This window comes from Ranitomeya variabilis, chromosome 7, assembly GCF_051348905.1.
Source record: "Ranitomeya variabilis isolate aRanVar5 chromosome 7, aRanVar5.hap1, whole genome shotgun sequence".
Classification (NCBI taxonomy): Eukaryota; Metazoa; Chordata; class Amphibia; order Anura; family Dendrobatidae; genus Ranitomeya; species Ranitomeya variabilis.
This window is the reverse complement of record NC_135238.1, coordinates 95,535,125-95,558,782: the sequence shown is the minus strand read 5'-3', so window position 1 is coordinate 95,558,782 and position 23,658 is coordinate 95,535,125. Positions and strand designations below refer to the sequence as shown.

General features: G+C 43.2%; 1 protein-coding gene across 5 annotated transcripts in view; it reads right to left on the bottom strand.

Annotated features, from left to right (window-relative positions):
* The window catches only part of GLS (glutaminase), a 746,320-nt gene that overhangs the window by 511,747 nt on the left and 210,915 nt on the right, over positions 1-23,658 (bottom strand). For all 5 annotated transcript variants that reach the window (XR_013218256.1, XM_077275591.1, XM_077275592.1 and 2 more), the window contains exon 5: positions 1,456-1,535. Coding sequence is in view for 4 of the 5 variants with exons in the window: in XM_077275591.1 (XP_077131706.1) it covers positions 1,456-1,535 (80 nt within the window). In the remaining variant the exon portion in view is untranslated. The remainder of the gene's footprint in view (positions 1-1,455; positions 1,536-23,658) is intronic.

Genomic DNA, 23,658 nt, shown 5'->3' with positions numbered 1-23,658 from the left:
ATGTTTTGGGGTGTTTTTTGGAAGTATTTTGTTTAGTCAAGTCTGCGACTAAACTGGTTGAGTTGTTTAATAAGGTGTTTAATTTAATAAAGAGTATTTTAATGATATATAGGGAACCCTCAATACAGCCTCTCGGCCATCTTACCCCAAAGCATTGTCTGTAGTCTTTATTTCGGCTTATTAGAGTTAAAGGGAACCTGTTACCCCCAAAAGCAAGGGTGAGGTAAGCCCACCAGCATCAGGGGCTTATCTACAGCATTCTGTAATGCTGTAGATAAGCCCCCGATGTATCCTAAAAGATGAGAAAAAGAGGTTAGATTATTCTCACCCTGGGGCGTTCCAGCTGCTGGTCCGGTCCGATGGGTGTCGCGGTCCGGTCCGGCGCTTCCCATCTTCTTACGATGACGTCCTCTTCTGGTCTTCACGCTGAGGCTCCGGCGCAGGCGTACTTTGTCTGCCCTGTTGAGGGCAGAGCAAAGTACAGAAGGGCGCAGGCGCCTCTCTGACCTTTCCCGGCACCTGCGCACTGCAGTACTTTGCTCTGCCCTCAACAGGGTAGACAAAGTACGCCTGCGCCGGAGCCGCAGGGTGAAGACCAGAAGAGGATGTCATCCTATGAAGATGGGAGGCCCCGGACCGGGATCGCCCATCGGATCGGACTGCCCGCCCAGGTGAGTATAATCTAACCTTTTTTCTCATCTTTCAGGATACATCGGGGCTTATCTACAGCATTACAGAATGCTGTAGTCAAGCCACTAATGCCGGTGGGCTTAGCTCACCGTCGATTTTGGGGGTGACAGGTTCCCTTTAAGTTCTAAAATGGGGTCTACAATCTTTTGTGAGCATCGGCTGTAAGCACGCATTTTTGAATGACAGTGTGCTCTGTAGTGCATCTGTGGAGAGCAAGCGCTCAAAGTGCCAAGACCCTCATGACTGAAAGATGGTGGCTCTTGGAAGGAAATAAGTTAATTTTCTCTCAGTAGCAGCACTTTCAGTAAGGCAGAACTGTAAAGCTATTTAGCTGCAGAACAACCCCAAATCTGGAGGTAAATTGTGCTTTCCAAAATGACAGGATCCTCTAAGAAACTGCCCATGTGCAGGCAACAAACATCAGAAATTCATGACAGGAAATTAAAATCACTACCCAAAAACAAAAATGTCTAACACTATAGATGACATTGGACAAAAATCGCACCTGCACATGAACAGTTATATTCTAAGCACGCATGTGCACAAACAACGTAAGCACGTCACCTATATTTTATTATGAAGGATATAGTAGAAGAACCATCCCACTCCCCCAAAAAATAAATCCTATTTTCAACACATTATATGTCCACCAAAATTGTATCATTAAAATTGCACTCAAACAGCAGCATCATGAATGGCTAAATAGGGTAAATGAGAACATATAACACACATTTGACAAGAAAAAAAGAAAAAGTCTAAATTTACCTTTGACCATCTACTGTACAAAGTGAGACACCCCAAAGGTCAGGACTAAATTTAGCCAGTTGAGGAATGTAATCAGCAACCTGTAGAGGAAAAAAGCACTGTAAGACAAGTAGAAATTGTTTCCAATTATCTTTAGGTTTCTCCAGAAACGGAGAAAGAATAAAAAAAGAAAACAAAGAAAATTTAATTGTGAACAAGAGCTAAACACAGTTACTTCGCAACCATTTATTTTGTCTATAGTGATAATCACTATAGAAAATTAATATAGCCACTGTCATGTTACAGTGACAAAGAAATGTTCAGAGAAAATGTTAATAGCAGAAGTGTCTGTCCGCATGTGCAGTAGAAAGCATCACTGTGACCTGGAGATAACCTATACCAAGGGCCGTAAAGGTATGACCAGGTCACAGCAGTGTGCGCAGCCTTATGGCTATGTGCCCACGTTGCGGATTCGTGTGCCTATTTTTCCGCACCATTTTTGAAAAATCTGCAGGTAAAATGCACTGCGTTTTACCTGCAGATTACCCTCGGATTTCACCTGCGTTCTTACATCTGCGGATTCCTATCGAGGAGCAGGTGAAAAACGCTGCGGAATCCGCACAAAGAATTGACATGCTGCAGAAAATACAAAGCAGCGTTTCCGAGCGGTATTTTCCGCACCAGGGGCACAGCGGATTTGGTTTTCCATAGGTTTACATGGTACTGTAAACCGGATGGAAAACTGCTGCAAATCTGCAATGTGTGCACATACCCTAATACTTCTGGGGTCTCTAGTGATAACATTATTCACTAGGAAATCATTTTATGGCACATGCCCAGAGGCACCTGTCCTAATAACATTCTAGGGAAGCTTTCTCTAATTAGGACATTCACCAAATTATTCATATTGAACTGAACACATGATGAAGTAATGGCTGGTGAGTGGAATAAAACTTTCTTGCCACTGTTTTGGAAAGATCAGTAATCAAAGTATTTGGCACCTAATTAATTTTTGCCAACTTCTTCCCCTCTATATGATTTGACCAATAAGCAGGCAGCAACATACCAGAAAAAGAACACGCCTCCACCATAGCTTAGGCTAGTCTTCTCTGTGTGTAAGATATAAGGGATACAGTTCTGATCTCCTGGTCTAACCTCCTGCAAAGTGCTGGGATATTAGAGCATAGAAGACTCACACGCTTAAGTTAAAGGGAACCTGTCAGCAGGATTGTGCACAGTAACTTACAGCGTCAGGACGACACCGTTATACAGATTAAAATGATACCTTGATTGATGAAATCTATAATAATATGCTTGTGTTCGGGGCGGGCCTATGGGGAGGATCTTCTTGCAGTGCTCTGCTTAAAGGGAACCTGTCAGCAGGATTGTGCACAGTGTCAGGTTGGTGCAGTTATACTAATTAAAATGATACCTTGGTTGATGAAATCAATCTTGCAGTTGTTGCTTAATCTTTATTTTCAGCTTGTAGTTAATCATATGCTCGTGCCCTAAGGCGGGTCTGGAGGGGGGTCTGCATGTGGTGCTCTGATTAGGTATTCATAATGCAGCCTGCTGTCAGGTCACTGATCCCTGACTGACCCGGCCCCTAGTTTGCATAATGAAGATCTGTATATACTTAAAAAACAAAAAACAAAAAAAAAAACCTTCTGCAGGCAGGTGCCAGCTGTGGCACCTTCTCTGCAGCAAAATCGCATGTTTTGTGTGCCAATAATACATTTTTTTTAGGTTATTCAGCTAGAGGGAAAAAAAATCAGTTTGAAAATGGCGCCCGTTACGCCTACGCAGTAGATGCTATCGGTGCCTGCTGCTGTGATCCGATATCTTCTATTGCACAAACGCCGGCGGCGCCTTCTTATTGAAGAAGAAAAAAATTCCTCCTCCAAGATGGCGCCGCCTGCGCAGTAGCAGCTCGGAGATAGCTGAGAGATGCTACTGCGTAGGGGGGCACCATCTTGGAGGAGGATTTTTTTCTTCTTCTCCAGTAAGGTGCAGCCGATGCATGCTCAGTAGCAGCTATCGGATCACAGCAGCAGACACCGATAGCAGCTACTGCACAGACACAGCGGGCGCCATTATTAAATAGATTTTGTTTTTTTTCTCTAGCCGAATAATCTGAAAAAAAAAGTAGTATTACTGGCACACAAAACTTGCGATTTGGCTGGGAATCAGTGACCTGTCAGTTACTGAATACCTAATCGGAGCACCACATACGCCAACCCCGCCTTAGGGCACGAGAATCTCATTAACACAAAACTGAAAATAAAGATAAAACAACAACAACCACAAGACGGATTTCATCAACCAAGGTATCATTTTAACCAGTATATAGGCGCTGACCTGACACTGTGTGCAGGTTACTGTGCACAATCCTGCTGACAGGTTCCCTTTACGTATTCATGTGTATGGCTTCTGACAGGTCACTGATCCTTCAGTGACCTGCACCCTAGTTTACATAACAAATAATATATATATATATTTATATATATATATATATATATATATATATATATATATATATATATATAACATGCATATAATTACTTAGTTTGCTGTAATCCTAATATTCATAAAAAAAATCTGTTTCAAAATGGTGCTGGCTGCAAACACAGATAGCTGCTACTGTGCAGGTGGCACCATTTTTGAGGAGGAATTTTTTTTTCTCTAGCAAGACTGCGAGGCCTGGCCCGCGCAGTAGCAGCTATCGGTGATCATAGCCAGAGTAACTGCGCCTCCAGACCCAAGCTCTAAAAAGCTGGGCATTTATCCTCTGGACTCATCCCACTCTACGGCTGTTCAATCATTATAGTACTAAACATGGCTGATTAACCCCTTTCATCACTTGGTGTGCTGGATGGTTTTTCCATGTTCATGTTACTGAAGCCAACAACCTCAGTGCTACATATCTCCCCTCTAGTACTTTGTCAGTGACTCTGTCATAGTAAATACAGTAGAAAGTCAAATATTTTGTATCAGGAAATATATGGCTTTGCAATCATCTACAATTTATTGAGTGAAAACATTTCCCAATAGATTTTTTTAATTGTCAGTAAGATACCTTAAGTGAAATTTGGTTGTAGTTTGAGTGGAATTATCAGGAACCCTGCTGCAGACTTACAGTAGGAGTCTGCGCACGTGTTCCAAGCAGTCCGAGAGTCTGTGTGGAGAGCTGCGGGAAGCTTACCTGCCGGCATGTAGGGCCTGAAACACGTGACCACTGGAGGAGTGACCGGAGGCGGAGCCAGACTCAGAGTGGCGGCGATGGCTGGCGAGTAGTCAGAAAGTGCTGAAGTCAAGCCGGGAGGTCAGCGTAGTACAAAAGGGTGAGCCATAAAGGGTGGTCAGATAGCCGGAGGTAGCGACGTAGTATAAACGGGGCAGGCAGATGGGAAGAGTACCAGGCCAAAAGTCAGAGCCAGAAACAGATTTCAAGGACAGTCACAAGGCAAATGCACTGACGAGAAAACAGACCGGGTCATGCACTCAAAAGGCAAATGGACGAAACAGTATGCAAGCACACCAGGGGTCAGACACACAGTCAAGAACGAATGTATCACTGACAAGGATCCCCAGAAGGAAGCGGGTAAATATAGCCCTCCCCAAACCAAAAGGAGGCCATGCAAAATTAACCCTGAGAGGACAGGAAAGAAAACCCTGTCCACAACCATGACAGGAATGTTAAAATTGCCTTTATTTTTTCCAACATTTACTTAATACATTCAAATTGTTTCACATCTGTAGTGTACACAGTCATAACCAAAAGTGTTTGCATCCATGAAATTGTTCCAGAAAATGAAGTATTTCTCCAAGAAAATGTTTGCAATAATACATGTTTTGTTATACATGTTTATTTCGTGTGTGTGTATTGGAACAGCACAAAAAACAAAAGAAAAAAAAGGCAAATTGAACATAATTTCACACCAAACCCCCAAAATGGTCCAGACAAAATTATTGGCACCTTTCCAAAATTGTAGGTAAACAACTTTGCTTCAAGCATGTGATACTCTTTCAAACTCATCTGTGGCAAGTAATAGGTGTGGGCAATATGAAAATCACACCTGAAACCAGATAAAATGGGGAGAAGTTGACTCAATCTTTGCATTGTGTGTCTGTGTGTGCCTCACTAAGCATGGAGAACAGAAATAATAGAGAACGGTCTGAGAACTTGAGAACCAAAATTGTTGAACAATATCAACTATCTCAAGGTTACAAGATATCTTGATGTTCCTTTTTCCACGGTGCCCAACATAAGACGTTTACAATCCATGGCACTGTAGCTAATCTCTTTGGACTTGGATAGCAGAGAAAAAATGATGAAGGTTGCAACGCAGGATTGTCAACATGGTGGATAAGCAGCCCCAATCAAGTTCCAAAGAAATTCAAGCAGACCAGCAGGCTCAAGGTGCATCAGTGTCAGCACAAATTATCCGATATCTGAATGAAATTAAACGCTATTGCAGGACACCTCGGAGGACCCCACGTCTGACACAGACATAAACAAGCGAGACTGCAGTTTGCAAAAATGTACACAAGCCAAAATACTACCGGGCAAGTGCATTGTGGATAGACGAGACTAAGATAGAGCTTTTTGGTAAAGCACATCATTCTACTGTTTACCAAAAGAAGGAATGAGACCTACAAAGAAAAGAACGTAGTGCCTACAGTCAAATATGGCGGAGGTTCAAAGATATGGGGTTGTTTTGCCGCCTCTGACACTGGGTGCCTTGACTGTGTACAAGACAACATGAAATCTTACCAAAGGATGGTAGCAATGTAGTGCCAAGTGTCAGAAAGCTGGGTTTGCGTCCTAGGTCATAGGTCTTCCAGCAGACAATGGACCCCAAGCATACTTCAAGAAGCAACCAGAAATGGATGGGAACAAAGCAGTGGAGAGTTCTACAGCAGCCACCATTTTTGGAGTTTTGTGTGAAATGATGTCCAATTTGCCATTTTTCTCTGTTTCTTTTGTGTTGATCCAATATACACAAAGGAAATAAACAAGTGTATAACAAAACATGTGTAATTGCAATAATTCTCTGGGAGAAATACTTCATTTTTTTGAATAATTTCAAGGGTGCCAACACTTTCGGCCATGACTGTAAATTCTTCCAGTAGCCACTGGATTTCAGTCAGTGGGGTGTCCATGAATGAGATACAGACATCACTCACAATACTGTGAATGGTGCATGTAATCACACCTTAGCACTGACTGACTGCTCACTTCACATAAGGCCATGTGCGCACATTAAGTATTTGCAGAAGTCTCTGCAACATTTCTGCATCTCTAGGAATTGGCAGCAAAAATGCAATGGAAAAAACAAGTTTTGATGAGTTTTAGCATGCGTTTTTGTACAGCAATTAATGCCTTTTGGAGCTAAATATATTTGAAAAAGTAAAAAAAAAATAAGTTTTGTCATGTAATTTTGTTCTTCAACACCTTCGTCATGCTTATTTCCCCATCCCAGTCCTCAGCTGCCCCAGAAATGGCATGTCATATTTGAAGCACCAATTCTGGCACTTAGCCAAGGCTTTTCCAGATGCCCAGGTGCAGTCACATGGGGATAATAAGATTATGGGTTGGTGTCAACAGTTGTCACTGACACCAAGCTATAGGTTTAGTAATAAAGAGGTATCAGCCAGACACCCTCATTACTAAACCTGTAAGTAAAGAGTTAAACACACACCGAGAATAAAACACTTTATTTGAAATAAAACAGACACGTTCTTTAATAATTTAAATTAACCCAATATACTCACCCCAGGTCTGATGGTAATCCAAGGGTTAAAACTATGTCCACGTTGTCACCAGCCTATGTAGGAGCGTTCACAGATGACTTTCGTTTCACTGTGTTACAAAGGTTTTGTTCCTCAGACAATTTTGAGGGTTCCTGATCGATTTTTTCACGCTGATTTCAGAAATGACTTCAGATTTTTCCTATCACGTAAGGTTTTTGACAAATGATACAAAACATTATAATATTCTGTTATAGTTCTAAAAGCACGGATTATAAACGAAAGTCGTCTGCAAAACACTATTGAACAATTGCTTTTGCTACTGACATTGATGCACATGTATGTAGTGTCTCGGACGTCATAATGTAGACTATAAACTGTTGTTTCTTAACCCCTTACTGCCAGCTGACGGAATAGTACGTCAGCTGGCAGTATCCCCCCGCCTTGAGGTGGGCTCTGGAGGTGCCCGCAATAGGCGCGAGCGGAATCGCGATTCACCCGCGCCTATTAGGTAGTTAAATGCCGCTGTCAAACTCTGACAGCGGGCATTTAAATGCACTTCCAGACACCGGCCCAGAAATAAGCGAAGTGACGACCCCATCACTTGATCGGGGGGTCATCACTGTGTTGTCATCACAACCAGAGGTCTCCTCGAAACCTCTATGTTTGTTGATGGCAGATTGCTATGAGCGCCACCCTGTGGTCGGCGCTCATAGCAAGACTGTAATTCTGCTGCATAGAGGTGATCTGAGCATCACCTCTTTGTAGCAGAGGCGATTGCGCTATGACAGCTTCTAGCCTCGTATGGAGGCTATTGAAGCATGCCAAAAGTTAAAAAAAAAAGTGTTTAAAAATATAATAAAAAATAATAAAAAACATACAAGTTCAAATCACCCCCCTTTCTCCCCAATCAAAATAAAACAATAGTAAAAAAAAAAAAATCAAACCTACACATATTTGGTATTGCCGAGTTCAGAATCGCCCGATCAATAAAAAAAAATAAAAAATTAACATGATCGCTAAACGGCATAGCAATAAAAAAAATCTAACCGCCAAAAATTTTTTTTTTGTGGCCGTGACATTGCATTAAAATGCAATAACGGGCAATCAAAAGAACGTATCTACACAAATGTGGTATCATTAAAAACGCCAGCTCGTCCCGCAAAAAATAAGCCCTCACACGGCCATATTGACGTAAAAATAAAAAAAGTTATGGCTCTGGAGAGAAGGGGAGCGAAAAACGAAAACGAAAAATGCTTCGGTCATGAAGGTGTTTTTACCTTACGTGATACAGACTTTTGGAGCACATATTCGTGTTCAGCATATCAAAATCTATAAGATACAATAAAATGTTCTCAGGGGACAAGAACTTCCCTGAAATTTGTTGCGCAGTTTTATTTTCTGACAAAAATGGCATGGGGTCCCCCAAAATTATATTAACCAACAGAGGGAAAACAGACAGCTGGGGGCTAATGTCTTCAGCCTGGGAAGCGGGTAATACCCATGGAGCTTCCCAGGCTATTAATATCAGCTCACAACTGTACACTTAGCCTTTACTTGTTATTAAAATAGGTGAACCCCCAAAAAGAGTTTACCTCTGGTCACTGGTGTCAGCTGATGGGACTACAGATCCCATCATCAGACGCCTGCTACCTCTAATAGCAGCGAGAGAAGGAGGTGGCTGATGGAAGTATTCATCAGCTGACTACTGAGCAACAAATAATAAAAAAAAAAAGCTGTGGGTTCTCCTGTATTTTTGATAACCAGCCAGGCAAAACTCACAGCTGGGGGCTGAAACCCTCAGCTATTGGCCTCAGTAAGTCTGATTATCAAGAATAGAGGGGTCCCCACATCGTATTTTTTCATTATTTAAATAATTTAAAAAAGCAGTGTCACGTCCTCTCCATTTTTGACAACCAGCCTTGCTAAAGCAGACAGCTGGGGGCTTGTATTTTCAGGCAGGTAAGGGGCCATGGATATTGGCCCCCTCAGCCTAAAAATAGCAGCCCGCAGCCACCCAGAAAAGGAGGATCTATTAGATGGGCCAATTCTGGTGCTTTGCCCGAGTCTTCTTCTGAGTCTTCTCGGTTGCCCTGTAGCGATGGCAAATGGGGTTCATATTTGTGGGGCTGATATCACCTTTGTATTGTCCGGTGCCAGTTTTCTGGTCGGCTTCTCAGTCCGCTGTGCAACAGTAGACACAACTTTTCTCCAGGTATTTAGGTTCTGTTATCCAGCCTGCAGTCTGATTAGCATAACAAATGTGTTTTAATTTGTCTGCCCTTACACCTTTGGGGTGCAGCTTTATATTCTTTCCTCCTGTTGGCATTTCCTGCTGGTGATAGTCTCATTTGCATGTCCAGCCATTCTGCCGTAGTTTAAAGCCAGTCAGTGAAATTGCAGCTTGAGTTTATCTCTTTGCGGTTTCCGTTTCTTTACTCTGCATCTATCGTTTCTTTTTTGAAAGTAGGTAGCATATTATCTAACTGTACAAACTTTATTTTTTGTTTACTGGTTTATTTTACACAGTCTAGGATCTTATCTTTTTTTCAGCACACTTTCCCTTTTGTATGTAATTTACACTCTGCTCTGTCCTACTGTTCGTTAGGAGGAACGTGAAGTGCTCGATGGCCTTCCAGGCAGCATAGGTCCGAATTGCCATAGTCTAGCCTGTGGTTAGGGCTATCTCAACTCAAGCAGGAACTCCTGGTGACTGAGGAGTCAGGATCTCTAGTCTGTACAGGAACCAGCAGGGTCAGTTGGAGCTTTTAGCTTTACCTATTATCCCTAGTAAGTTGCTACACTAGCATAACACAGAATTTTCTGGAGTGGTTTGAGGGTGACATCACATTGGCAGAACCACTAAGGTGCCATAACAGCAACCCCCCCCTCCCTATAAGTGACCCCATTTCACAACCTACTCCCCTGAATGAATTCATCTAGTGGTGCAGTGAGCATACTGGCAGCTGTTTCATATATTATACGAAGAAAAAAGTATTACATTTTTACCATTAAAATGTCCTTTTAGCTCCAGATTTTACATTTTTACAGGGGTAAATAGGTAAAAGTGGCACCTTAGTTTGTAACACAATTTTACCTCATATCATCAATACCCCACATGTGGTTATGCAGTACTGTTTGGCAACACGGCAGAACTGAGGACGGAAGGAGTGCCATTTGTAGAACCACTAAGTGTCAGAACAGCAGAATACCACCTGAAGTGACACCATTTTGGAAATGACACCCCCTGAGAATTCAGCTCTGGGTGTAGTGAAGATTTTCACTCCATGGATGATGTCCAGAAAAGCAGAAGGATGTTTTAAAGCAATAATTTCACATATGCCATTATGGTGCCCAATATATTTTGCCCAGTTTGTGTCTCTGACATCCACCCTGGGAAATTGTTAAAACGGGCTCTACTCCAATGTGTCATTCACTAAATAAACCATATGAATGAATTACAAAATGGGATAAACACAATTTAAAAACTTGATTCCACGTGGAACATTTTAAAAGCAGTCCGTGAGGCATAAGGCTGGTAAAAATGGGCAACGCGGGAAATAGCAGGTATCTCGCCTCATTCCCCTCTTGGTACATATGTGACATACATTTCTGTGGGTTCCTTCTTGTCTTTGTTGCTGAAATGTGTGCAATAAAATGTTAGTCAATGAGTCTTTTGACATCTTCAGATTCTAATGGAGGAGCAGGACCGACTTCTGCAAAAACAAGATTTTCAAAGACCTTGTCCTGATAATCAAGGAAAATATCTGAATTTACTGCTTTTTTGCATAACACAAAAGAATTAAATGCGGCTACGTGAAACAAGTAAATGACTAACTTTTTATACCAAGTATATGCTTTTCTTTATACCTGTATGGCTGTAGAACCTGGACTGCAAGGTCCACACCCCCATGTATTTGTTGTGGTAAATGACTGTCACAGGTTTTTGCTTTGGGGTAGTGGATTCTAGTTCTACAGTGGCCCTTGTAGCATCTGTGCGGATTGAGCAGAGTATAAAAAGATCTTTCTTATCCTTATACTTGAGGGCAAGCCGTTCTCCATTGCATACAGCCCCTGACAGTCCCTTTTGGAATTTTTCATTGACCAGTGATTGTGGAAACCCCTGAAGGTTTTTATGAATGGTCCCACAATGGCCCCTATATTGAGTTCAACCAGTCTTTTAAATAAATTAATCAGAACCCACGAAACAAAGGGCACAAGAAGTATATAGAAAATATATCAAAACCAATTACATTATATAATCGAGTATAAGCTGAAATTTTCAGCCCAATTTTTTGGGCTGAAAATGACCCTCTCGGCTTATACTCGAGTCATTGTCGGCAGGGGAGAGGGAGCGGCGCTGTGACATACTCACCTGCTCCTGGCGCTCCTGACGCGGTCCCTGCATGTCCGATGGTCTCCGGGCAGCTCTTCCTGTGTTCAGCGGTCACGTGGTACCGCTCATTAAAGTAATGAATATGGACGCATATTCATTACTTTAATGAGTGGTACATGACCGCCTGAACACAGGAAGATGCCGCCGGCTCCCGGAGACCATCTGACAGTGAGATGCTGCCAGGGACCGCGCTGGGAGCTGGTGAATATATCGGGGGACATGAGCATTGCGCGATAGTCACCTTCCTCGTTCCACCACTGCGCGCTGCTGTCTTCCATCCTCTGCACTTACTGTTCAGGTCAGAGGGCGCGATGACGTGATTAGTGTGCGTGCCGCCCTCTGCCTGAACAGTCAGTGCAGAGGATGGAAGACAGAGCAGCACGCAGCGGTGGAACGACGAAGGTGACTATGGCTAGTGCCGGGGCCTGAGCGAAGAGAGGTGAGTATGTGTTTTTTTTTTTATTTTAATCGCAGCAACAGCATATGGGGCAAACGTGCAGAGCATCTTATGGGGCATTAATGTATCGAGCAACTCATGGGGCATAATGTGTGGAGCATCTTAGGGCCATAATGTGTGGAGCATCTTAAGGGCCATAATGTGTGGAGCATCTTATTGGGCCATAATGTGTGGGGCATCTCATGAGCCATAATGTGTGGAGCATCTTATGGGCCATAATGTGTGGAGCATCTTATTGGGCCATAATGTGTGGAGCATCTCATGGGCCATAATGTGTGGAGCATCTCATGGGGCATAATGTGTGAAGCATCTCATGGGGCATAATGTGTGGAGCATCTCATGGGGCATAATATGTGGAGCATCTCAAGGGGCATAATGTGTGGAGCATCTTATGGGGAATAATGTGTGGAGCATCTTATGAGGCATAATGTGTGGAGCATCTTATGGGGCATAATGTGTGGAGCATCTTATGAGGCATAATGTGTGGAGATTCTTATGGGGTCATCAATCTTTACGCAGCATTGTATGGGGCAAATGTTTCTATGGAGCATCTCATGGGGCCATTATTAACCTTTGTGCAGCATTATATGGGGCATATTTTAATATGGAGCATTATATGGGGTGTATTTTGTATGGAGCATCTTATGGGGCCCATCATGAACTATAAGGAGCATTATATGGGGCTCCTGATTCAATATGGATATTCAAAAACACTTAACCTACTGATGTCTCAATTTTACTTTTATTGGTATCTATTTTTATTTTTGACATTTACCGGTAGCTGCTGCATTTTCCACCCTAGGCTTGTACTCAAGTCAATAAGTTTTCCCAGTTTTTTGTGGCAAAATTAGGGGGGTCGGCTTATACTCGAGTATATACGGTAATTATTATTAATTATACATAAAATTATGTCAAAGTATATAATGAATGCTACTGGTCATACCAGAAGTCAAGCAGCAAACTGAAACACTAAATACAGGTTAATAGTATTATTATTGAGCTCAGTGATTTTCAAAAGAATATTCAAATATCAAGGGCAAAGGGAAAAATCAATTTTGCAAAGATAGCAACTGTCAATACCCAAAGATTAACACTATTTAGAAGGCAGATCAAAATTATTAAAGAAGTTGTCCACTACTATAACCTTTTGTTTTCTTTTTCATAAATCTTGCTATTATGCACCACTGAAAACATCCATTGTGTTTATTTTAGCAATATTACCTTTTATCATGCTGTAGCAGCACATCTTCAGTGCTGGATCCAGCTCTCATGGGGTTAATCGACAACTTCCTTTCTCCTGACTTATTGTGCTCTAATACTACAAGTTCCATGATGCATTGCACTGGCTTCTAAGCCCGAACCTAGCACACCCACTCCAAAACACACCCAAACCCCTCCCTCCTCTATCTTCATTCTGTGATGTCATTTCTGTCCAACCTCTTTTACATTTGTGCAACCCACACTCCATTACACACAGATAGATAGATAGATAGATAGATAGATAGATAATAGCTAGATAGATAGACAGACAGATAGATATGGGATGGATAGATAGATACATACAGAGATATATCTACGGTCATGGCCAAAAGTATTCACACCCCTGCAATTCTGTCAGATAATACTCAGTTTTTTCCTGAAAATGATTGCAAATACAAATTCTCTGATATTATTATCTTCATTTAATTTGTCTTAAATGAAAAAAACACAAAAAGAATTGTTCTAAAGCGAAACTGGATATAATTCCACAACAAACATAAAAAAGGGGGTGGACAAAAGTATTGGCACCATTCGAAAAATCATGTGATGTTTCTCTAATTTGTGTAATTAACAGCACCTGTAGCTTACCTGTGGCACCTAACAGCTGTTGGCAATAACTAAATCACACTTGCAGCCAGTTGACATGGATTAAAGTTGACTCAACCTCTGTCCTGTGTCCTTGTGTGTATTGAGCATGGAGAAAAGAAAGAAGACCAAAGAACTGTCTGAGGACTTGAGAAACCAAATTGAGAGGAAGCATTAGCAATCTCAAGGCTACAAGTCCATCTCCAAAGACCTGAATGTTTCTGTGTCTACGGTGCGCAGTGTCATCAAGAAGTTTAAAGCCCACGGCACTGTGACTAAACTCCCTAGATGTGGACGGAAAAGAAAAATTGGCAAGAGATTTCAACGCAAGATTGTGCGGATGTTGGATAAAGAACCTCGACTAACATCCAAACAAGTTCAAGCTGCCCTGCAGTCCGAGGGTACAACAGTGTCAACCCGTACTATCCGTTGGTGTCTGAATGAAAAGGGACTGTATGGTAGGAGACCCAGGAAGACCCCACTTCTTACCCCGAGACATAAAAAAACCAGGCTGGAGTTTGCCAAAACTTACTGGAAAAAGTCTAAAACATTTTGGAAGAATGTTCTCTGGTCAGATGAGACAAAAGTAGAGCTTTTTGGGCAAAGGCATCAACATAGAGTTTACAGGAGAAAAAAAGAGGAATTCAAAGAAAAGAACACGGTCCCTACAGTCAAACATGGCGGAGGTTCCCTGATGTTTTGGGGTTGCTTTGCTACCTCTGGCACTGGACTGCTTGACCGTGTGCATGGCATTATGAAGTCTGAAGACTACCAACAAATTTTGCAGCATAATGTAGGGCCCAGTGTGAGAAAGCTGGGTCTCCCTCAGAGGTCATGGGTCTTCCAGCAGGACAATGACCCAAAACACACTTCAAAAAGCACTAGAAAATGGTTTGAGAGAAAGCACTGGAGACTTCTAAGGTGGCCAGCAATGAGTCCAGACCTGAATCCCATAGAACACCTGTGGAGAGATTTAAAAATGGCAGTTTGGAGAAGGCACCCTTCAAATATCAGGGACCTGGAGCAGTTTGCCAAAGAAGAATGGTCTAAGATTCCAGCAGAGCATTGTAAGAAACTCATTGATGTTTACCGGAAGCGGTTGGTCGCAGTTATTTTGGCTAAAGGTTGTGCAACCAAGTATTAGGCTGAGGGTGCCAATATTTTTGTCTGGCCCATTTTTGGAGTTTTGTGTGAAATGATCAATGTTTTGCTTTTTGCTTCATTCTCTTTTGTGTTTTTTCATTTAAGACAAATTAAATGAAGATAATAATACCAAAGAATTTGTGTTTGCAATCATTTTCAGGAAGAAACTGAGTATTATCTGACAGAATTGCAGGGGTGTGAATACTTTTGGCCATGACTGTATATATCTATATCTATTTCCATAGATATGTCCATATCCATGTTTCTAAACCCCTTCACCCCCACCGGAGCTTTTTTCATTTTCATTTATCGCTCCCCTTCTTTCCAGAGCCATAATTTTTCCGTCAATATGGCCATGTGAGGGCTTGTCTTTTGCGGGACAAGTTCTACTTTTGAACGACATCATTGGTTTTACCATGTCGTGTAACAGAAAATGTGAAAAAAATTCAAAGTGCGATGAAATTGCAAAAAAAGTGCAATCCCACACTTGTTTTTTGCTTGGCTTTTTTGCTAGGTTCACTAAATGCTAAGGCTCTGTGCACACATTGCGGATTTGATTGCAGATCCGCAGCGTTTTTTGCAGCACGGAATTGCATCAAATCGGCAGTGTAGTGCACAACCAATGTAAGTCTATGGGAGCCGCAGACTTGTTGTGCACATGCTGCGGAAAAAGCCTCATCGACAAGCAGCTTTTTTTTTTCCGCAGCATGTCACTTCTTTTGAGCCGAACTGCAGCGTTTCTGCACCCATAGACTTGCATTGAGTCGGGCACATCTGCAGCAAAACTGCAGATGTGAAAAAGATCTGCAGTTTTGCTGCGGATGTGGGTCCAAGAAACGCTGCAGTTCGGGAGGAGGGAAGTGTGTGAGCGGTGACTGTGTGCGTGTATGTGTGTGCAGGCGGGGTCTGCGGGCTGTTCGGATGTGTGCGGGACTGTTCAGGTGTGTGCGGTGCTGTCAGGGTGTGTGCGGGTCTGTGCGGGGGGTCTTTGGGGGTGTATGTGCAGGCATCATCCGATAGGACTACAAGTACGCAGCATCCAATCTGCAGCTAATGCGGATGTAATCCGGACAGTGGACACGCACTCTACACTATACATACATCTATCAATATATCTATCTATTTATCTCATCTATCATCTATCTGTATGTGTAATGGAGTGTGGGTTGGAGAAATGTAAAAGAGGAGGTTGGACAATAATGACATAAATCTTTTTTTTTTATTGTTCAATAATACATCTTTATTTAGCTTTCAAAAACGCACAAAAACGCATAAAAACCGAAAAAATAAATGTTTCAAAACCGCGCAAAAACCGCACCAAAAACTGCATAAAAAACGAATAAAAAATGCATCGAAACCGCACAAAAACTGCATCAAAAATGCACCAAAAACTGCATCAAAACTGCACCAAAAACTGCATCAAAACTGCATCAAAAACGCACCAAAAACAGCACCAAAAACTGCATCAAAAACGCATCAAAACCGCACCAAAAACTGCCTCAAAACTGCATCAAAACCGCACCAAAAACTACATCAAAAACGCATCAAAACTGCATCAAAACCGCGCAAAAAACACACCAAAAACTGCATAAAAAACGCATCAAAAACTGAATCAAAACCGCGCAAAAAAACGCACCAAAAACTGAATCGAAACCGGGCAAAAACCGAATTAAAACCGTGCAAAACCGGCGCAAAAACACATAAAAAATGCAGCTGCGTTTTCTGCCCGTAGCGTCTATATTTTCTGAGATATCGGTTGGGTGAGGGCTAATTTTTGGCGTGCCGAGCTGACTTTTCTAGTGATACCACTTTTGTGCAGATACGTTCTTTTGATCGCCCGTTATTGCATTTTAATGCAATTCGCAGAGACCAAAAAAACATAATTTGGGCTTTTGATTTTTTTTCTCGCTAAGCCGTTTAGCGAGCATGTAAATTTTTATTTATTTTTTTTAATTGAAAACAGCTGACATGTTGCGGCTTTGAAGTGGGCTCACCGCCGGAGCCCACCTCAAAGCGGGGGATACTGCCAGCTGACGTACTATTCCGTCAGCTGGCACAAAGGGGTTAATGAACAATATGTTTCAGTTAAAAAAAATGAAAAAAAAAACGGCTTGGGCTCCAGTGCAATTTTCTGCGCCAGAGGGGGAAAGCCGACGGCCGAAGGCCAATATTTGTAGCCTGGGAAGGGGGTAATACCCATGGCCCCTCCCAGGCTATGATTATCAGCCCGCAGCTGTCTGCGTAGCCTTTACTGGCTATTAAACTAGGGGGACCCCATAAAAAAATGACGTGGGGTCCCCCTATATTTTATAGCCAGAAAGGCTACGCAGACAGCTGCGGGCTGATATTCATAGCCTAGAGAGGGGACTTGGTTATTGGCCCCCTGGCTACAAATACCAGCCCTCAGCCACCCCAGAAATGCCGCATCTGTAACATGCGCCAATTCCGGCACTTAGCCCCTCTCTTAATTGGATTTCTGTGGATCAGGGAGTATAGTGTTTGTTTATTATTTTAATATTTTTTACAGGTGACACTGGCTTCGGGGATCAATATCAAGGTAACAAGTGATGGCGAGTATGTACTCTATGTTTAATGTACTGTATGTCTATATGTATGCTGTACAGTATGTATGTACTGTATGTATGTATGTATGTACTGTATGTGGCATGGTGCATGTGGCATGGTGCATGTGGCATGGTGCATGCCTCATGTTGCATGTCGTATGTTGCATGTCGTATGTTGCATGTCGCATGTTGCCTGTCGCATGGTGCATGTCGCATGTGATATGTTGCATGTCGTATGTTGCATGTCGTATGGTGCATGTTGTATGTTTGTATGTATATTGTATGTCTGTATGTTGTATGTCTGTATGTGTGTTGTATGTCTGTATGTATGTTGTATGTATGTACTGTATGTGTGTTATGTATGTTTTTGGTTTTTTTTACATTCAACACATTAGCCGGATGATGGCACTACTACTGTGCCATCATTGGCTAATGTGTCACTCACTGTCACTGTAGCATGCATAGCCCGGTGGTACTTGCAGTCCCATCGGACGATACCTGCACACAGAGACACACACACCAATGAATCCCCCGCCCGCCCGAAGCATACTCAAGCACGGCCAGCGGACCCACCGCTACACACCCCAGCACCGCGTGGCGCCCGCACATCCCGACGCAGCCCCACCACACGGCCTGGCGCCGGCAAACCCTGGCACAGCCCCACCGCACCGCTGGCACATCCCGGCGCAGCCCCACCGCACCACCCGGCGCCGGCACATCCCGGCGCAGCCCCACTGCACCGTCCAGCGCCGGCACGCAGACCCCCCCGCGCCTGCCCATCCCATCACAGCGTGCACATCCCTGCCTAGTAAATGTATAAAAATTGGAGAAACGAGCACTCACCATAGGTACAAACGAAATCTTTCTTTATTGTGGCTTCATGCGTAAAAACAGCAAGGCAGTACAGAGAGAACCTTCGGTTCCTAACAGACGACGATCGTTTCGCTCATCTGAGCTTCAACATCCCTGCCTAGCCCTGCCCACCCCCAGCACCCCCCAGCACCGCCCACAGCCCAGTCACTCTTGATGAGTGACAGCTGTCTGTGGAGGCTGGTCACGCCTGCTCATGACGTCACGTCAATTTCCAGAGTCTGGAAATTGACGTGACATTGGCGGAAATTAGCGGCGGCTGCAGCCTGGGGGTCACATGACCCGGACTCAGGCGCCGACATAGTGCCGCTCACAGGCAAAAACGGCAACAAAAGGTATTTACAAAATTCATTAGGGGCCCCGGGGGGATACATTGGGGGGTTAATTGAAAGTAGTGGACAACCCCTTTAAATATAGTGCCTTGCGAAAGTATTCGGCCCCCTGGAAATTTTCAACCTTTTCCCACATATCATGCTTCAAACATAAAGATACCAAATGTAAATTTTGGATGAAGAATCAACAACAAGTGGAACACAATTGTGAAGTTGAACGAAATTTATTGATTATTTTACATTTTTGTGGAAATTCAAAAACTGAAAAAAGTGGGCCGAGCAATATTATTCGGCCCCTTTACTTTCAGTGCAGCAAACTCACTCCAGAAGTTCATTGTGAATCTCTGAAAGATCCAATGTTGTCCTAAATGCCTAATGACGATAAATATAATTCACCTGTGTGTAATCAAGTCTCCGTATAAATGCACCTGCTCTGTGATAGACTCAGGGTTCTGTTTGAAGCACAGAGAGCATCATGAAGACCAAGGAACACAACAGGCAGGTCCGTGATACTGTTGTGAAGAAGTTTAAAGCTGGATTTGGTTACAAAATGAATTCCAAAACTTTAAACATCCCAAGGAGCACTGTGCAAGCGATCATACTGAAATGCAAGGAGTATCATACCACTGAAAATCTACCAAGACCCGGCAGTCCCTCTAAACTTTCATCTCAAACAAGGAGAAGACTGATCAGAGATGCAGCCAAGAGGCCCATGATCACTCTGGATGAACTGCAGAGATCTACAGCTGAGGTGGGACAGTCTGTCCATAGGACAACAATCAGTCGTACACTGCACAAATCTGGCCTTTATGGAAGAGTGGCAGAAGAAAGCCATTTCTCAAAGACATCCATAAAAAGTGTCGTTTAAAGTTTGCAACAAGCCACCTGGTAGACACACCAAACATGTGGAAGAAGGTGCTCTTGTCAGATGAAACCAAAATCGAACTTTTTGGCAACAATGCCAAACAATATGTTTGGTGTAAAGGCAACACAGCTCATCACCCTGAACACACCATCCCCACTGTCAAACATGGTGGAGGCAGCATCATGGTTTGGGCCTGCTTTTCTTCAGCAGGGACAGGGAAGATGGTTAAAATTGATGGGAAGATGGATGGAGCCAAATACAGGACCATTCTTGAAGAAAACCTGTTGGAGTCTGCAAAAGACCTGAGGCTGGGACGGATATTTGTCTTCCAACAAGACAATGATCCCAAACATAAAGCAAAATCTACAATGGAATGGTTCACAAATAAACATATCCAGGTGTTAGAATGGCCAACTCAAAGTCCAGACCTCAATCCAATCGAGAATCTGTGGAAAGAGCTGAAAACTGCTGTTCACAAACGATCTCCATCAAACCTCACTGAGCTCGAGCTGTTTGCCAAGGAAGAATGGGCAAGAATTTCAGTCTCTCGATGTACAAAACTGATAGAGACCTACCCCAAGCGACTATCAGCTGTAATCGCAGCAAAAGGTGGCACAACAAAGTATTAAGTTAAAGGGGCCGAATAATATTGCACGCCCCACTTTTCAGTTTTTTAATTTCCACAAAAACTTAAAATAACCAAAAAATTTTGTTCAACTTCACAATTGTGTTCCACTTGTTCATTCTTCACCAAAAATTTACATTTTGTATCTTTATGTTTGAAGCATGATATGTGGGAAAAGGTGGAAAAGTTCCAGGGGGCCGAAAACTTTCGCAAGGCTTATTAGGCTATGTGCACACGTTGCGGATTAGGCTTAGGAATTTCTGGTGCAGATTCTGCCTCTCCTGGCAGAAAACGCACCTGCGGACTTGTCACGTTTTTGTGCGGTTCCGCAGCGTTTTTTGTGCGTTTTTGCTGCGGTTTTCTTGCGGATTTGCTGCGTTTTTTACCCCTGCGGTTTTCTATGATGGAATGGGTACAAAAACGCTGCAGATTCACAAAAAATAAGTGACATGCTACTTCTTTTAAACCGCAGCATTTCCGCAGCGGATTTTCTTCAAAGTGTGCACAGCATTTTTTTTTCTCATTGATTTACATTGTACTGTAAATCAATTGCGGATCTGCAGCGTTTCTGCACTGCAAAAAACGCTGCGGATCCGCAGAGATTCCGCAACGTGTGCACATACCCTAAGGCATAATGTAATTCACCCAAGACATGACAGAATAATTTGCAGTTTATTTACCAATAAAACATCAAGCTATTACCCTTGATCTCAATGTAGAGGGACTACCAAACAGTATAAGGTGCCTGAGTGCATATAAATAAGGTAAATACCTACCAGATCTCCGTATGGAAGAACTAATAATAATAATTTTATTTATATAGCGCCAACATATTCCGCAGCGCTTTACAACTTATAGATGGGACTTGTACAGACAATAGACATTACAGCATAACAGAAATCACAGTTCAAAACAGATACCAGGAGGAATGAGGGCCCTGCTCGCAAGCTTACAACCTATGAGGAAAAGGGGAGACACGAGAGGTGGATGGTAACAATTGCTTTAGTTATTTGGACCAGCCATAGTGTAAGGCTCGGGTGTTTATGTAAAGCTGCTTGAACCAGTTAACAGACTAAGTATGTAGCAGTACAGACACAGAGGCTATTGACTGCATAAAGAGTATGAGAACATGATGCGAGGAACCTCATTATGTTTTTTGTTTTTTTTTAATTTATTTATTTTTTTATTTTTTTATTAAGCCACACAGGGATAGTTAGGTTAATGCGTTGAGGCGGTAGGCCAGCCTGAACAAATGCGTTTTTAGGGCACGCTTAAAACTGTGGGGATTGGGGATTAATCGTATTAACCTAGGTATTGCATTCCAAAGAATCGGCGCAGCACGTGTAAAGTCTTGGAGACTGGAATGGGAGGTTCTGATTATTGAGGATGCTAACCTGAGGTCATCAGCGGATGCGGAGGGCACGGGTAGGGTGGTAGACTGAGACCAGAGAGGAGATGTAGGGTGGTGCTGAGCCATGGAGTGCTTTGTGGATGAGGGTAGTAGTTTTGTACTGGATTCTGGAGTGGATGGGTAGCCAGTGTAATGGCTGGCACAAGGTAGAGGCATCGGTGTAACGGTTGGTGAGGAATATGATCCTGGCAGCAGCATTCAGGACAGATTGGAGAGGGGAGAGTTTGGTAAGAGGGAGGCCGATTAGTAGAGAGTTACAATAGTCCAGACGAGAATGAATAAGTGAGACAGTAAGAGTTTTTGCAGAGTCGAAAGTAAGAAAAGGGCGAATTCTAGAAATATTTTTGAGATGCAGATAAGAAGAGCGAGCCAGTGATCGGATGTGGGGGGTGAACGAAAGCTCGGAATCAAGGATGACCCCAAGGCAGCGGGCATGTTGCTTGGGAGTAATGGTGGAACTGCACACAGTGATGGCAATGTCAGGCAAAGGTAGGTTAGTAGAGGGAGAGAACACGAGGAGTTCAGTTTTTGACAGGTTCAGTTTCAGATAGAGGGAGGACATGATGTTAGAGACAGCGGTAAGACAATCACTGGTGTTTTCTAAGAAGGTCGGAGTGAAAGCAGGAGAAGAGGTGTATAATTGGGTGTCGTCAGCATAGAGATGGTACTGGAAACCAAATCTACTGATTGTTTGTCCAATAGGGGCAGTATACAAAGAGAAGAGGAGGGGGCCTAGGACTGATCCTTGAGGAACTCCAACAGTAAGGGGAAGGTGAGAGGAGGAGGAACCAGCAAAACATACAGTGAAGGATCGGTCAGAGAGATAGGAGGAGAACCAAGAGAGAACAGTGTCCTTGATGCCGATGGAGCGGAGCATAGTGAGGAGGAGCTGATGATCCACAGTGTCGAATGCTGCGGAAAGATCCAAGAGAATTAGCATGGAGTAGTGACCATTAGATTTAGCTGTTAGTAGGTCATTAGAGACTTTAGTGAGGGCAGTTTCAGTAGAGTGTAAAGAGCGGAAGCCAGATTGAAGAGGGTCGAGAAGAGAGTTATCTGAGAGATAGCGGGTAAGACGGGAGTGGACCAGGCGTTTGAGGAGTTTAGAGATGAAGGGAAGATTAGAGACAGGTCTATAATTAGCGGCACAGTTTTGATCGAGGGAGGGTTTTTTAAGTAATGGATATATGATGGCATGCTTAAATGAGGAGGGAAAAATACCGGAAGTGAGGGAAAGGTTGAATATTTTTGTTATGTGAGAGGTGACAGCCGGGGAAAGGGACTGGAGGAGATGTGACGGAATTTGGTCACTGGTGCAAGTGGTCGGGCGAGAAGATGCAAGGAGCCTGCTTACTTCTTCTTCTGTAACTGGTTCAAAGTCAGAGAGTGAACTAGATGCAGTGGGGGAGGGAGGACAGTGCCTGGTATGAAGAGATTGGGAGATGATTTCCTGGCGAATGTGGTCAATTTTTTCTTTGAAGTAATTGGCCAGATCGTCAGCGCAGAGATCTGTGGTTGGGGCCTGCTCTCTTGGGTTGAGTAGGGACTGGAAAGTGTCAAAGAGACGTTTAGGGTTATTGGACAGTGAGGTGATGAGGGTGTTGAAATAGGTTTGTTTGGAGAGGTGAAGGGCAGAGTTGTATGTTTTTAGCATGAACTTATAATGGATGAAATCTTCGGGTAGATTAGATTTTCTCCACAGACGTTCGGCGCACCTGGAGCACCGCTGCAGGAAGCGTGTTTGCAGTGTGTGCCACGGTTGTCGCCGTCTGTGCTGAGTTGTTCTATGTATAGGAGGTGCAGCTTCATCCAGTGCACTTTGCAGGGTTTCATTGTAATGCTTCAGAGCAGAATCAGGACATGAGATGGAGGAGATTGGGGCCAATGAGGACTGCAAGTTCTTCATAAGTTTCTGGGTGTTAATGGCCTGTATGTTTCTATAAGTGTGGAAAGTGGAGGTGACCT